Here is a 17,705-nt window from a genome sequence, read left to right on the forward strand (position 1 = left end):
CCCTCTGCGTCACTCATCGCTAACCCTCATCGGAGGACGGAGATTGGCAGATCGCTCGCCATTGCCTCAGCAGCCTTAGCCTTCAAGCCTCCCTGCTCGGCTACTCCGATGCTCCCTCCCTCAAGGTATTTCATTTTACTAAGCTAACTAAACTTCTCTCTCTCTCTCTCTCTCTCTCTCTCTCTCTCTCTCTCTCTCTTTATTCTTTAATAAACTAACTCTCTCTCTTATGAAATGAATGAAACTCTCTCTATCTGTGATTGGCCGAACTTTAGCTTTATTAATTTTTTTGTCTGTTTTTGACTTTTTGAATTTGGCTTTATCAGTTTATCTTATCCGTTGGTGTTGGTGTTGGTGTGTGTTGTGTGTTGGCGTTGGTGAGATATTAATTGTCTTTTAGTGTAATGTGTGATTGTGAAATTTCTTGATTGGCAGGGGGCATCAGGCATGAGGCGTGCTTGTGTGTTGAGTAGGGTGGGGGTAGATGGGCACATGGGGCTGGGCTGCACATTACACTGCTTTAGTGCTTTAATTATTGTGCTGCACATAGGATGTGTAATGTGCACATCAGTGGCTCTTTTAGTGTAATGTGCACATGGGGCTAAACAATATAACAAATTAAAGCAGTATAATTAATGACAAACAAATTAAAGCAATATAGTTTATTGTTAGGCTAAACAACAATAATTAAAGCAATATAAATAATTAATCAATACATTATAAAAGACAAACAAATTAAATTATGTTAAACTAAACAACAATTAATAATTTAATAATTAATGAAACAACAATACAAAAAATTATAGTTTATAAAAGACAAAAAAATTTATGAAACAACTAAACAATAAACTATAAGTTCATTTGAAATATTTTTCAGCAAAAAAACTAAACAATAATAATTAATAATTTTATTAATATTTCAAATGAACTTATAATTTATTGTTAGGTACCTTTGTTCATTTCTTTTCTTTTCATTTTTTTTTTCCTTTTGAGGTTTTTTGGTGTACAAAATGCAAATTTGTTTTGGTTTTAAGAACTTTTTTTTTTTTTTTTTTTAAAGCACAAACTTCATACTGGCCAAATCTTGAATTTCGGCCGGTATTTACCGAAATGTCCCGAAACATCCGAAATAGACCAAAATGACCCGAAATTTTTTTAAAGTGGAATAGAAACACCCTGGACAAAATTCCTGGAGTCGCCACTGATTACAAAGCATTTATCTGAGTACCAACTGACCAGATGAAGAAACCACAGTATCCAGGATGTCGAACACATTTATAGATTCCATGAGTAATCAATTTGTGATGCTCCTCATGATTAATCGTGATAAGATGTGTGAAGGCCTGGCCAGCTGTAATAATTGATGTTTTCCTAATGATTTCGTCAACTATAACCACTGCAAGGCCCAAGTTGCTTACCCACTAGTGTTCCTTCAGCCCAGGAAATAAAAAAAATTTCAATGAAGTACTATAGCAGTGAGAAGAGCATTGCCATTTGCCATGATATAGTTTTTGCTGATCAGAAGAGATTTAAGAGTCACATTTTATGTCCCATGAATGGCAATTGCTAAAATGCATTCAGAACTCTGAAAGAAGATTATTGCAACGAACATCTGACATAACTGTCTGTAAGCTGGGTAAGTGAAGATTTCTATCATTTTTGGCAAATAAAAGGAATCGGTTTTTGTCTCAAATTCACTGTAGTGAGACCTATATGGCATATATATAGCTATCCTCACTGAAGAACTGCATGAACAAACCTTTTGGTGTTAACTGTAGACCTGAAAAAGATGCAGGGGAATAAAACATTAATATGGAAAATTGAATCTCCAAATCACCCCAAAGTCGCTTAAAGAATGAAATCTCCTGCCAAAAAGAACCAAGGATCAAAACAAGAGACCTGTGTAGAACTAGAAAACTGTAACATGACACAGAACTGTTCCAAAAACTAATTATCAAGTAGACTAATTACAAGGTGAAATTGAAGAGAATTCGTGGGCTACCATGTGAAGTGGAGCCTACTCTGTAGCATAAACAAATTGTAATTTGGAAAAGATAATATAGAAAACAATTGGAAAATAATGGAGTACACAGAGAGCAATCACTATGAGTGGCCTGATCTTAAAATAAAAATAAAAACACGTGCAGTTCCTCATGGGAGTATGGAACCATGTCCAAAGTCCAATCACTTGAAGAGTCCTTGATGACGGGCCTTTGGTGTGCAGTGATGGACCAGAAAAAATCCCAACAAGTACGATTGTGTGGAGTACTGAGCCGACCCAAGGTCCAACTAGTGGCTTACAATCCACAAAGCAAGGCCATCAAGTCCTGGGACCTGGGCCTCTGGCACCGTCAAGCAAGGCAAGCTCTTGCTTCTAGAATCTACATAACAGGAAGTTGTTTTTAAATTTTTTTTCAATTTTTTAAAATCTGGTTCTTCTTTTTCGACAAGAATTCATTGTGGAAAGATGAAAATTTCTCTTTCAATATATTAAATTAAGTAGAACTCATTAGATAAATGGTCGATGTTTATCGATAGATATTTATTGAGACTTGAGAGGTACATGACTGAATAACATTATTGATAATACACTGTCAAAAGAAATTTTCGCCAAATTAAACTATTGACTCTTTGTATTTAGCTCTATATATGAAGAAGATTCAAAAAGTTAGTTATGACTTCAAAAAATGTTAAAAATACTCCTAATCTAATTAGATAATTTTTATTCTTAAAAAATAAAAAATGGTTAAAATTGTAATTCAACAAAATTCAAAAACAAAAACAAAAAACTACCGAAGAAACTTTTTTCCTAAAAATTAGCACACTTTCTATCTAAACATATCTCACCTACATTTGACACTTTTTTTTTTTTCCTAAAAACTAACACACACTAAACCCAGTAGTTTACTCCATTTCAAATCCTAAATTTTAGTTTTATAAAAATCTTTTTCTGTGTAACCTCACTAACAATAGATAAATTCAAATTGAAAAATTATATTAAACTCAAAATAAATAAAAAAGAGCCTCATCGCACGTGTGGAGCGCATGTGATGATATATAAAAAATGTATCTTCACTTAAATATGTAAAAAGCTAGTAAGAATATTCACATAATTTCGTGCAAAAACTTTCATCTATTTTAGCATAGAAATTACAAAAGTTAGGTCTTTTCGTAAGCGCTAGTGTTGCAAGTCTTGTCTTCCTACTTCTTTTCTCATCCCCTGTGTCTTCTATCTATATTATCTCAAAAAAAAAAAAAAAAAAAAAAGCATAGAAACTTACTTTTTCTATTTTACATACTCACTTTTCAAAACAAATCACATTAGATTATTTATTTTACACAACATGTCATTAAAATATCAAATTTTGTTGATTTTTTTTTTTAAATTGTTTCTCTTTTCCTCATACACAATAATCATCATCGACTCTTTTTTTCATCATTTGGATATGTAAAGAAAAAATAAAAAATAAAATGCAAAATTTATACGATTACTATAGCAACCACGTATTTTTTTATTTTTTATTTTCATAATTTTGCATGGTTTCGTATTTTTTTTTCTTCATAATTTTGCATGATTTCATTCGGATAACTTTGCATGACCTAATATAGGTAAATTTTAGACTTGGTTGGCTAAAATGTGATACAAAGCCAGAAATTGAGAAGAATTTTAGATGAGATATTGTTTATACATTAAGGGACTACTTGGAACTGTTTAGCACATAAACATCTTTCTCATAGGATGTTGTACATTTCTACGACATCTTTAAACACGGGAACTAGCCTTAGAGTACAACATGAAAGTCATCAACATAATTCATGGTCATGTCAGACTGTTTAGCACAAACAGATTGTTAGCTAGCATGGAAATAGTTGTTAAGACTTTTTTAGGTTGAGGTTGACCCTTTTGAAAGAGCTCTCGAATCCAGTTACCTAATTTAAAGAATTGATTATTTAAAACATTGATGAGAATTTCATTCGATCAATCACCCTAACCACCCATCAAAGGGGGTCCCAGTAATAAACCGGTTAAAAATCACTGTTTAGTACTCACTTGTCTTTGTTTGAAAGTTTCTCAAGTCATCAGTGTGTTCATTCAAGAATAAAAAAACCAGACTTTTTATCTTTCTCAATTAAAGTTCCACTACCACCTAAACCAACGAGAACTGGCATGTATTGGAATTATCTTTATCTCTGACTATAAGCATGTAGGTGCCAATTTTCAATTATCAAATTAGCTAAACATAAACATAGAATAGAATTTTCAAAATCCCCATCAAACTCTCAGATCAAATACACAAAATCCACAAAATCAGCATCAATACTAACTCATATAATAAATTGAGAATTATAAGAGGTTAATAGAAAGAAAGTTACGAAGCCCATATCAAATCCTATCCAAAGCTCAGAAAAAGAAAATCAAACGATAAACACAATATAGCTCACCATATAAATTCTGGATTTCCATAAAGAAAACATAGAAGATGTCCACATTTGATTAGAGTGGATATTATTTTTCTTACATGATTTGTAAACTATCTTGCAGAGGTTATTAAGTCACATATAAATAAATATGGAATCTGTGAACTATTAGAAAAAAAAGTTATGAGGGTTTTGTCCACAGATCTACCAGACCTTACTTATGCCTTCCTTGAGACTTCTTACAAATTTTTCATTCCATTGTTTATTTATTCAATTTTAAATTAAAAAAGCCAAAAAAAACTGAAAGGAACGAATTTGTTGTATTACAGTTTCTCTTCTGTGTTCCATGCTTTTCCTTCCACCCAAATCATGATAGTTTCGAAGTTGAGTTCGAGAAGCATTATAAATTAATGAAGCCCTATTTGTAACCATGTTTATACAGAGATAACAGAGTCAGTTTTAATGGAGCCCTATTTGTTACCAAGATTATCCTATATATACTAGTCTTTTTTTTATTTTTTATTTTTTTTTTTAATAATGGAAATCAGATTTTCTCATTAACATAAGAGTAATCTTGGTTTACATCAGACTGCAAAAAGGAAGAAGGAAAGAAAGGTGGACTTAAATCAGCCCATCTGAGTTCCTGAACAGCATTGACAGTATATATATATATATATATATATATATATATATATACACACACACTACTAGTCAATGACCACTCAACTCAATTTAGAGAGTACCCAGTTGGGCACTTCACAATTCCCATTATTTCATTAGTATTTATTAAAGGCGGAAAGAGAGAGCGAGCAGTCAATTTTTAACACTACAGGTCACACTTATCAGTTATCACAACCTACAATTCAAGAAACCGCTCAGCCTACTCCCACTTCTACTCATTCTCCATCATCTGTATCTGAGCAAGAACCAAAGCCAGTAGTTGTGTCTCAGCCACCATCACAAGAACCTCAACCAAAGGCATAACCTTATCCTATACATACCCTGTTTGATGCAATAAAAAAAAAAACCATCAAATGATGCAAACCGCAATTCAAACTCCAATCTTCTTCCATGGGTTCCAAAAGGTGATAAAAAAACACAATCATAACCCCATCCTTTCAAAACTTTAGGTCTTTACTGTACCACTTAATGGGCACTGCTAGCCCATTTTTTGCTTATCTCTCATGGAATTCACCTTCTCAAGCCTCCAACCATCGTGGAGCCTAGCTATGAAGCTATCAGCCTTGATGTTCACATCAGGGCTGGGGCAGAACACGGACACTAACACAAGAATTCTTATAATTCATAAATTCCTTATGCACAAAGAAACATGGAGCTATATTAGCTAATTCACAAAAAAATTTGGCAAGCACCAGTGCCAAAACTCTCTAAACAAAAAAGTGCTAAGTTTGCCAATGGATGCAATGATTTCAAGTATGCCTTTGACCTCTTCAATTCTATGCCTATGCCTCTACAATCTCAACTGTAAGCAATACACCAAATATAAACGCATAAACAAACAGAGTAAGAACATTTGCTAAACACTTTAATAGTTAATGAATTTGAAGGGAGAGCACAATACAGAAGGAGACCCTAAGTTTTGAGAACTAGATAGAAAGGGTAAATTTATTGAATCTGAAGCAAAGCAAAATCAATTTGATGGCTAAGTAATTGCAGAGAGAGAGAGAACTGATTCATACCTAATCGGAGGAGCTGAGACCACCGCACCAAGAGAGATGAAGAGCTATGTGATTGCCATGATTGCCGAGATCTAGAGCTTTGAAATTTCCATGATCAAGATCGAGAGCTATGAAATTTAGTTTGGAATTTCTGAGTTTTGAGAGAGCGAGAGAGAGATAGAGACTGTGAAGTCTGTAATGTATTGTAGAAATTGTATTCTCTATGAAACTTTGATTATAAAGTTCCTGGCCTTCCTATTTTCAACATTAACAAACCGTTACGGAAAAATTTTCAACTTTTTCAACATTTACAAACCGTTAATTTACTTTGTCCACGTTGATGATCAAGCCATTAATATTACTTTTTCCCTATCAAATTTTTTTGACCTTTTTTTTCACAGAGCTGAGGGCAAAACAGAAACTTTTTTTAATTTTTAAAAACATATTTCAAGTTATACCAACTGTGGAAGTAAGTATGCTAATTTCCTTGCTTTTACTCCAGCACAACGGTAGAAAATTAAAGCTTCTATCAATATCTTTTTAGTGAACGTGGATAAAAATATGTTGAAAAAACTCAAGTTGTTTGTAGTGCCAACATCTAATCTAGGTAGCTAAGTAAGGAAATAAGCAAACACAGCTTACAGTAATGTGCTGGCAAAAAGAGTATCATCAAAGTTTCCAATGCTAAAGGTATGGCAAGATGGGATAACCGAAGAACAATAAGCATATAAGATCATCTTCTCCCAATTTTTCCACTTCCAATTCCAGCCAAAAATAATGTATTAAAGCATGTCTAGGGACACAATATTCTTTACAACATTTTTCACAATTGTTGATATGAGCATGACTTATGATTGGTGCATAATAAAAGTGGTGTTAATGGTGGATGCAAGTGAAAGTCATGTTTCAATCACAACAGGTCATGTCAGCAGATGTGAAAAATATTATGTCCCTAGCATTGCTCTTTTAATTTTCCTCACTTGGATATGCATGATATATTATTAAACCAAAGAAAGTACAAACCACAACACACAAAATCATTCTGCACACGGCCAGGATCACTACATAGTACATATAACAACAAAGTAAAATCAGCTCTTGGAAAACATTAAAATTAAAAACCAATTAAAACACACTGACAATTCAAGTTACAAAACCAGGTTTCTGTATAACAAAAAGGAAAATTCACCATTTGAAGCACAAAGCTCTATTTAAAAAAGAATTTTTGTAGCCTCCACTTGCTACAATTCTAATGTCAACCACTCTCTTAATATCTTGAACAATCAGGTGTGGTTCAAGGGTGAGATATACTCAAAAAAGAAATAAATTTCTTTATGAAGCTTATACAATTACAGAAATCCAGACATGCCAAAAAATAACTTTGTTTTTCAAAAATTGCCTCTACAAGCAAACTTTAGGATGGAAAAATCATATCTCTGCACCTGCAGTTCATGTGTACAGTCAACAAGCAAGGCAGCCAAAACAATTCCTCCTACTCTGACCTAAATTTGCCAGGAAGATGATTTTCCATCCTAAGATTTGCCTTAAAGCAAAAGTGGCTGAACAAGAAAACTAAAAAATGCATGGCCCTTTAGTTAAATAACCAAAGTAATGCAACCTGCAAGGCCATACCACTAATAAATTGACAAACTTTTTTTATCCAGGGGGCCCCATAATGATCACATTTCCAAGTCAGAAGTCATGGAAACAATACCCTCAGGCAATGGTTCAGATTTCACTTTCTTGGGGCCTGCACTGAGTCTAAATACAAATGGAGGTACAATATAAGAATAAAATAGTTAATCATTACATGCTAGAACAAGGAGAAAATTATGCATTCAAATTGATTTAAAATGGTAGTAGCATACCTCACATGTCTTCAATCTTGTATTCTGCATAGCATTAACTAATCCCCACAACAAAAATCTCTGTGCAATGATGGCCTGTTATTACCCTTTAGAAGCCATGGTATTTATCTGACCCTAAAACTATTTGTGCTTAGGATCAATATGAGTTCATTAACTGGTGCCCATTTGAAAGTAACTTATATAGCTTTCACAGATAAGATATGAATGAAGATATGTAAAGTTTAATTATCTGCCTAGGTTAGAAAATGATGCTTTATTGGAAAATGCCACTAAAGACTTACACTCAACATCCAATCTGGGTATCAAGATTTCTAAACTGAATTAACCAATTAAGTTTTGTCCCCAACATCCAATCTGGGTTGCAAAGCAAGGAAATAAGCAAAGATAGCTTACAGTCGTGTGCTGGAAAAAAGAGTATCATCAAAGTTTCCAATGCTGAAGGTATGGCAAGATGGAATAACCAGAGAACAATAAGCATATAAGATCATCTTTATTTCCACTTCCAATCCCAACCAAAAATAATGTAATAAAGCATGTCTTCTCCATAATGGGCCTGAAGATTGCAAAATTTTCTTAGCAAAGTTTAGAAGTTCTATTCACCCTGTACCCTCCAAATGCTGACAATCATATTTGGCAACCTATTTACCCTGACAAGATAAAACTATTTTCTCTGTTCTTCACAATAAGCACCAAGATCATTCACTGCTGATTTGAGTGTTTCATGAACTAGTAACCTGATTCTATAATGACTATAAAGTGTCCATTTAAAATAAAACAATTTTACATGAAACAATCAATATCAAAATTGGACAACATAGAATTTAAAACCAGCCAGCACAAGACTGCTCTTTTCTGGATGATTCCAATGTTGCCCTACATACAGAAGACAATGTGAATAGATCTTCAGGGAACTTCTCATACCATCACAGCACTATATGAATCTGAGATGCAGAATTCATCAATTGAGACAAATCAGCCAGTGATTAAATTATATATTTCTGTCCAGATGCTTGATTTGCTCATGAAGTTGTAGTCTTCAAATGACTTAGAAGACTGAAATATTGAATCTACTCTCAACTTGGAAAATGCGATCCAATCAACAAAGTCTTGTAATCTTCCCACTCATTGAACAATCCCTCTTCCTCAATTCAACAAGAAGTTCAAAGGTCTCACTGCCCCTCCCTTCCTGACACAAACCTTCCAACAAGGTTTTGTAAGTCAAAAAATCAGGACCCATCGAATTCCCCAACATATCAAACACAACCTCAATCACATCCTCAAATCACCATTCCAATGCAAGACTGTGAATCAGAATTACATAAGTACTATTACTCGTCATGAAGTGGTAGTCAATAGAAGTCTTCAATTGAACTCAGAAGAATGCAATATTGAGTCAATTAACGACATAGAAAATGCAATCCATTTAACAAAGCCTTGTACAACTTCTCACTCATCGAACGATCCCTCTTCCTCAATTCATCAAGCAATTCAAAGGCCTCATTGCCCCTCCCTTCACAACACAAACCTTCCAACAACGTTTTATAAGTCAACAAATCAGGACCCATTAAATTCCCCAACATATCAAAAACAACCCCAATTGCATCCTCAAACCTTCGTTCTAACGCAAGACTACAAATCAAAATCATATAACTACTACTACTCGGAACCAAACCCTTCCCCTTCATTTCCTCATAAAACCCAAAACCCTGACCAACCCTCCCTTTCTCACACAACCCCTTCACTATATACCCGTAAGTATACGCATTTGGCTCACATCCATACAACCCCATTTCACGAAAAACCCGAATGGCCTCATCAACCTCAAGACATTTCGAGTACGCCTTTATAATCATATTCAACACATAAGTATCCGGAATCACACCCGCGGCCTTCATTTGCTTCGACAACGACTTAGCCGATTGCAAATACATATAACAAACATTCAACTTATTGAACCTTCTAAGCAACAGGTTAAACAACATGGAATAAGTCTGTAAATTGGGTTTACAATTCTCGGAATTATACATTTTCTTATAAACATCAAAGGCTCGATTAAAGAGCGATCTTTTATCACAACAGAACTTGATAATGTAGTTATAAAGAGGAATGTTAATGTCACAAGCACCAGAGAGTACCTCTTCGATGAGGGTCTCGGCGAGGCCGTAGCGCTTGTTGGAGACGAGGATTTTGATGATGGTGAAGTAGGTGGCGTGGGTGTGAGTGTAGCCACGTTGTAAGGCAGTCCAGCGGAAGAGGTCGAGAGCGAGGTCTGGGTCGGATTGGGACCAAAGGGTGTGCTCCACATCGGACGGAGTGAACCCGGGTTTGAGGTTTTGGACCCATGTTTCGAACTGGGTTTCGAGTTGGGTTTTGCTTCTGGGGTGGAAGGGTGGTGGTGGTGGCGGTGGTGGTGGAGTGGGTGTGGAGGAGAGATAGCGGTGGCGGTGGCGGTGGTGGTGGTGGAGTGAGAGGAGGGTGAGGTTGAGGTGGAGAGAGGAGAGGTGGGTGGTGTTGCGGAGAGTGGAAGCGGAGATGAGTAGGCGGTGGATGAAGGATGGAGGCATTGTCAGACAAAAGTAAAGAGCATAAAGCAAATTACAGACAAGAGGATTATGCAGAGTCTATGACTACAAAACAATTTGGGGTTTGGACTTTGGAGTAAATTTAAAAGGTTTTAGGCTTGTAGTTCTCAAATTTAAGGGTGTTCCAACTTTCAACATTGCATTTTTTTTCCTTTTTTTTTTTTTTCTTTTTAAATATTTGAGTAAGTGACATTACTGTAATTATCTTTAACATTGTGGAATCCAAATGATGTTTACAATACATAAAACACATTACACATTTTTTTTCTTAAAAACAAGCATTTATACTCATACCAAACATTTAGTAGTGTTTTTTACTTTTAAAAATATGTTATTAGAAATATGGTATCAAACACATTTTTACATAATTGGTACTTTAAAGTATTTTCATAATATTCTCAACCAAAAAAGAAAAGTGTTTTCATAACATCTTTTAACGATAATTTTCACTTCATTTTTTCAGTATCTAAATTCTCTTACCAAATGGGGTTTGGCAAAATTGATGACTAGAGTTTGGGGTTTGGACTATGGAGTGGTTTTTTAGAGGCTTTTAACATCCACTTATCTAAAAATATACTCATTTTATAATCTAAAAAACTGTACTTATCTATTTTAACATTTCATTTACCATCTACCCAACATCTTATCTTTCATTAACATATTACAATAATATAAATTATCTAATAAAATGATATAAAACTAAGACATCTGTCTCTCTTCTCTCACTTCAACTTAAAGAATTAATGGAATAAAAAATTCACTAAAATTTGGTACAGTAACACCTAGGTAAAGATGGTTTTTGGTGTATGTGGTGGGTTCCAAAATAGCAATTTGGAGGTTTTAAACCCCTAATGTTAATGCTCAAATATGCATAATCAAATACTAAGGCTTGGGGTTTGGAGTGATTTATTTATTTATTTATTATTGTTATTATTATCTATTAATATTTTTTTTTTTATAAAGTTTAGTTACAAACTTGGTTGTAACCAGGAGTTACAATTCTACTCAAAACATTTTATTAAATGTAAATTTTGAAAAACAACATTGGATTACATTTCCTTTCTATATCCTCTGTGTTTGAAAATTTTATTTCTTATGTATAATATTAAAATCTCAAATTTTTGTAATTTAAAATTATGCATAAGAAATAAATTTATAAATCAAATAGTAAATTGTTTCCAATTGGCACGAAATTGACGTCTGTGTTAAGAACATGCAATTCAATAATTAGATTTTCAAAATATATAGGCATGTTAATTTTTATAGTGTGAATTGTAGTCATTGGCTATAACAAAGTTTGTAACAAAATTTGTCATTTTTTTTAAAAGCTAAATTTTGAACTTAAACTTGCTTCTTGTAATTTAATATAGACTCAAATTTTCGTCCAAAAAATTTAGTTAAAGTTCCAATATAGCTTTAAAAGGAAATTTAAATAAAATTAATTTGATCTTTTTGTCCATAATTTTAAAGATTATTGCAGTGTCGGCTCAATGGATGAGCCAAATAGGCAAACGCCTAAGGCCCCCAATGAAAAAAGACCCCTAAATTTTTACCAATAAAGATATTCTGTACCAATAGAAGTATTAATTAAGCCCTAATTATTCACCAATAAATAAAAAGTTGTTATTTTTTTTATCAAAGAAAAACCAGTTAAAGAAAAATATTTTCATTGGATGGGTCAATCATTTCTCTCACACATAAATGTTACAAAAACTCATTAATCTTACACTAGTAAATAAATTTATACTCAAATTTTATTTAGAAATATCAAATATATAGCTTTATTAAACTTTTCAATCATAATTTTTCAGTATTTGGTTACTTCATTTAATAAATAGTGTTTATTTTAGTTGTATAGTCATTGAGTAATGCGATGGGTTCGTTTTAATTTATAATTTTTTTTCTAAAAAAAATAGATTTTAAATGAAAAAAAAAAAACCAAAAGTTAAATAAATATTCTATTAATATTCAAAGTATAAGAATAGACCTCATTTAAAGTTGTCGCCTTAGACCTCACAATACCTTGAGCCAGCCCTGGATTATTGTCGATGAGGCAAACATGGTGTGAGATGACAAAATAATAGCACAGGGTATTGCCATAAATTTTTTTTTTTTAAAAAAAAAAGTACATAAAGCTGTCTTATGGTTTATTAGTAAAACAGAAACCCCTAAAGTTTATAAATCTAAGCTTTTTATTTTTTGAGATTTCTCAACCAAAAAAAAAAAAAAAATGTTTTTATTTTTTGAGAAGGTAGTTCTATACCGAGAATTTTTTTTTTTTAGAATGTTACATACCAAGTTTTATTGTTATTATTTATTTAGAAGAAGTTATATACAATGTTTTTTCTTTTTTTGAGATGAAGTTATATACCAAACATGGTTTTCAGACCCGAACCATTCAAAAAACCAAGAAAAGGAAATGTGGTTTTTAAGGTCGAACCATAATGAATACAAAATTAATTTAATATTGATTAAAATACAAATAAAGATATTAAATGTATAAAAAGGGGTAATTGTAGTTAACTCACTTCTGGTTTGGCTGGTTTTAACTAAGCCACTTGTGAAAAAGTGTCACTAACCTACCTGAGGTGCCCTCCGTAACCCACCTCTCCCTTTTCACCGTTAAAAATAGGGGTAAATGTGTCTTTTTAATTATATTTTATGCCTCTCTCCTCTTTTCTCTCATTCTTCTTCTTCTTCTTCTTCTTCTTCACATAAAACATAAAAGAAAAATATCAAAAAGCAAGTCAAGATAAAATTTGTTTCATCATTTTTCATATACATAATTAGCACAAAGTTTTACGAAAGAGGGTAGAAAAAGCAAAAAAACTCTCTCTCTTTTGTTGGGTTCTCTAGAAAAAAACCCAGATTTGCAAGTAAAAAAAAAAAAAAAAAAACCCAGCAATCTAGCAAATCCAACACCACAGCCAGCTCACTGAACTATCAAATCATAATCTCTCCAAACTACCACCTCCAACACCACCATCGCTGTTAGACAACGCCCAAAACCCTAGACCGGGAAGCAAAAAAAAAAAAAAAAAAACAACAACAACAACAACAACCAGCAATCTAACAAATCCAACACCACAACCAACTCACTGAACCATCAAATCATAGCCTCACCAAACTACCACCTCCAACACCACCACCGTTGTTAGCCACCGCCCAAAACCCCAGACCGGGAAGCAAAAACAAAGAAACAAGAAAAACGAAATCATGAGATCGGCTGAGTAGCAGAGCAACTTGATTGTCTAAATCGGCTGAGATCGAAGCAGCGGAGAGTGGTGGATTCAAATTTTCTGGGATTAATGGATTTATGGGTTCGAATTTTCTAGGTTGCTTTAAATTTCCTTATGGTTGGTGGGTTCAAATTTTTTGAGTTTAATGGATTTACGAGTGTAATGGATTTCTAGGTTGGTTTAGTTTTTCCTACTGAGTTTTTAGGATTTGGCATATTTGTTCTAGCTATGGCTTCAAAAGAAGATGGAGAATCTTCTGGGTTCCTTCCAATCCGAAAAAAAACGTGTTCCTTTTTTTTTTTCCCCCTTGCTATCTGGGTTTCTTTTTGTTGATAGTATATATATCAAGAGGAAACCAATTATTGTGTTGATTGAACAAGATTTGGGCCACGATATGAGATTTGCGTTTGAAGATTTGATTTCTAAGATGATGAGAGAGAAGTCGCTCTTCAACATGTTGCTTCTAATTCTGTTTATATTGTGGCTTATATAGTAAAGGGGATTTTTTTAATGGAAATGGCAGAGATGGGTAACGGTTGTCTAACATAGGTCACCTCAGGTGGGTTAAGTGATAACTTTTAAATCACAGGTGGACACTTTTAAAACGGGCCAAACCACGGTGGGTAAAGTGCAATTTTCCCTATAAAAAAAATGGAAATTTACCCCCCCCCCCAAATATAAAGCAATTTAAACAACTTTAAAAATAAATTTTCCATATTTTTATAAAGTGAATAGAAAATAATAAAATATAAACAAGCATTAAAAAATTGTGTGTGGTAATATTTCAAAAAAAATTCATTTTAATTAAAAATAAAATTATTTTTGACATAAATTTACAAATTTCACATTCACATGTAATATTGTAAAAGCATAATTCTTGAACACAAATAAATTTAGCAAATGCTATTAAATAAATAGTGATAAAATTAAATGCAAAACTAGTAATCTTATAAAACTAAGATTAATGTGCTGGACAAAGAACTTAAAAGCGCGGGAGGTCATTGGAAGCTAACATAGGTTGCAAAGTTCATCAAAACACTCACGATATACGGCATTAGCTATTATACAAAGAAATTATTAGAATAAATTATATCAAGATCCCTTAAAAGTATCATAATTATTGATTTTATATATATTTATATATATATATATATATATATATATAAAACAATAAAGTATGTTTTTTTTTTTTTTTTTTGGGTTGAAAACTTGAACTATCAACTCATTATAGAATAGTAGTAGTCTAGTGGTTGGTTGTTAAGGAGAAGGGCTTATTCTTCCTTATAGCTCATTGAGGTTGATTCCTAAGACTACTTTTCGTGAGCTATTATGGACTGAAACTCACATGAACATCATGTAACAACACCAAGAAGACTCACGAACGGATAAGACCTCATGTAGTTTTTTTTTATAAAAATTCTTTATAGCTCATTGAGGTTTTCATATCTGTCAAACTGATCTCTAGAACTAATTTTCATTAGTTGTTAGGGACTGAAACTTATGTGACCATCATGTAACAACATTTAGGCTTCGTTTGGTTGGTGGTGAAATAGAGAGGATGAAAAAAAAAATGAGAGAAAATAGGTGAGAGAGGTTTCTGGTTGGGAGGGAGAGTGGAATGAAATTTTGGTGGGCTCGTGTTTTCTCTCCTGGTTCATCAAAATACTATCTCTCCAATTTAGAGAGAAAACTTGGGGGACTTTATTTCAACCCAATCAATTACATTTTTGTCCCTCTTTTTGTAACGTTGAACATGGAAATCTTAGGTAACCATTGGCATTTCACTTTGCTTCAATCAACTTAATAATATTTTCTTGTTTTCTAGTTCATGTTGTTCATCACTTTTTTCTTTCATGTTCTTTTTATTATTATTTCTTTTTCTTCCTCTTGTTTTTGCCCCATATTTTGTCTTTTTCATCTTTTTGTTTGTTTGTTTCTTCTATTCACTGTTCGTTGTTTTGGGGTTTTTTTTTTTTTTTTTTTTTTTTTTTTTTTTTTTTTTTTGTGTGCGCTCATCTCACCTTTTGTCTTCTTCTATCTTTTGTTTTTATCAATTTCTTCCATAGTTACCTTCTCGTTCTTTTTTTGTTTTTTTTTTCACCAATTTTGGATCCAGCTTCTACCTTTAAAAAAATAACTTCAAAAAAAGTGTAGTGTCCATATATAATTTGTTAAATAAATAAGTGTATAAAAAATTGTGTTGTCTTTTGTTTTAAATTATAGGGATACAATTGTAAATTTATATCAACTTCATTTTTCATAGTTTTCCATCTCTCCACTTTTCTATCCTCTCAGCTAAACACATATGAGAGAAAACTAAATTTTTTCTATTTTCCCACTTTTCCATCTTGATAGGCCAAGAATGTATTGACCCCTTTGACAAATCAATTAATTAATAATCCAAGTTAATTAATTAAGTCAATTTAGCATGCAATAACGTGGTAGCATAAACAAATCACCAATTAAGTTAAATGCAGCGAAAATTAAATTTGACATAGGTGATTTGTTTACAAAAGGGGAAAACTATCAAGGCAAAATCCCACCGGGTGAATTTAAGGTCACCACTCTCAAAAATCCACTATTATCGATCACGAGCGATTATAAGTAAAATGAATCCTAGTACCTAATATCAACCTACAGTTGAACCCTTACCTTAATACCCAATTGGACTTGTATTATAGCGGCAATCTCTCTGTTCAATGCACGAATCTTAGTACGTAACTAACCAATGATGCACGGATCCCAATACGTGACTAATAGACCAACTTGAGGAAGAATTGTTGGTTGCAAAATTCTTCAGTTCATCAACAATGAAGATCAGTAAGCTCTTTGGTCACAAAACCCAAGGCGTAAAGATGCAGTAGCTTTTAGAGAGAATATGATGAACTAGAGCAATTTCTGTCTCCGATCACAATATGTGTGTATAATTACTTTGCTCTTAAAATAATCCTTACATATGTTTAGGGTTGTGAGAAAAGAAACTCTACACAAATATTCAAGGATATGTGTGTAATCAAATCTGGAATCTCTGATTTCGTAATTTTCGATAGATATAGCTTGTGTCGAGCTTCAGTAGTAATTCTTGATAGAAAGGATTCTATTGAGACTTCTGTCGAGCTTTGATGAGCAACACATTCTTCACTTGTTTCTTAGTCAGATTTGCATGGCTTCAATACCAAACATGAACACTTGTTTCTTGAAATACTAAACCCATCCTAGATCTATCCAATTACAAGTAAAGTGCGTTTTGTCAAAGATTAGCCAATTATATCAAATATATCCCTAACACATCCCTCCAACCAAACGGACCCTAAGAAGATTCACGAAAGGATTCGCGCGCACCAATAACGTGATTTTCTTCCATAAGAGCAAACAAAAATTAGTTCATAGGATCAATTTGGTAGGTATACTATTTATCAGACACACTGTTCCAAAATCATAATGTGCAATGCATAGTAAACAAACACTTAAAAAAGTAATAATAATAATAATAATAATAATAATAATAAATAATTATTTAAAAAATGTCCTTGGCCAACACCATATCGTGCACTCCTAGAGTGTTTTCTTCCTTGCACCACAAACACAAAAAATAAATTGGTGTCTTGACCTAATAAAGTATACTTATCATGAAGCCGATGCCATAAATTGAAATTTTATTGTCTCTTCTATAAATAATAATAATAATTGAGAATAAGAGTTTAATTTTATGACCAATTAAAATCAATCAAACTTAATGCATACATTCGTGCTTTTTTTTTTTTTTTTTTTTTTTTTTAAGAGAGTTTCAACCTACAGCGTCCGCTCCTGATGATAGCTCTTTATCATTAGACCAAGACACCAATCAGTTTTTGGTGTAGGCAGGGATTGAACTTCAGATCTCTTATACAACCATCAGAGACTTTACTAGTTGAGTTA

At 32.9% G+C, this 17,705-nt stretch overlaps 1 protein-coding gene and 1 pseudogene across 1 annotated transcript; both read right to left on the reverse strand.

Annotated features, from left to right (window-relative positions):
- Window positions 1–1,194: 1,194 nt before the first annotated feature.
- On the reverse strand, window positions 1,195–4,170 carry LOC115961929 (annotated as a pseudogene).
- Window positions 4,171–8,439: 4,269 nt separating this feature from the next.
- On the reverse strand, window positions 8,440–10,609 carry LOC115962199 (pentatricopeptide repeat-containing protein At3g25210, mitochondrial). The gene has a single exon (XM_031081096.1). The coding sequence runs from the start codon at window positions 10,528–10,530 to the stop codon at window positions 9,364–9,366; it is 1,167 nt and encodes a 388-aa protein (XP_030936956.1). The 5' UTR covers window positions 10,531–10,609; the 3' UTR covers window positions 8,440–9,363.
- Window positions 10,610–17,705: the final 7,096 nt, after the last annotated feature.

Source organism: Quercus lobata, chromosome 9 (assembly GCF_001633185.2).
Source record: "Quercus lobata isolate SW786 chromosome 9, ValleyOak3.0 Primary Assembly, whole genome shotgun sequence".
Classification (NCBI taxonomy): domain Eukaryota; kingdom Viridiplantae; phylum Streptophyta; class Magnoliopsida; order Fagales; family Fagaceae; genus Quercus; species Quercus lobata.

Excerpts from the sequence above, each read along its gene's own strand:
- LOC115962199 (XM_031081096.1), bottom strand. The coding sequence starts at position 10,530 with ATGCCTCCATCCTTCATCCACCGCCTACTCATCTCCGCTTCCACTCTC.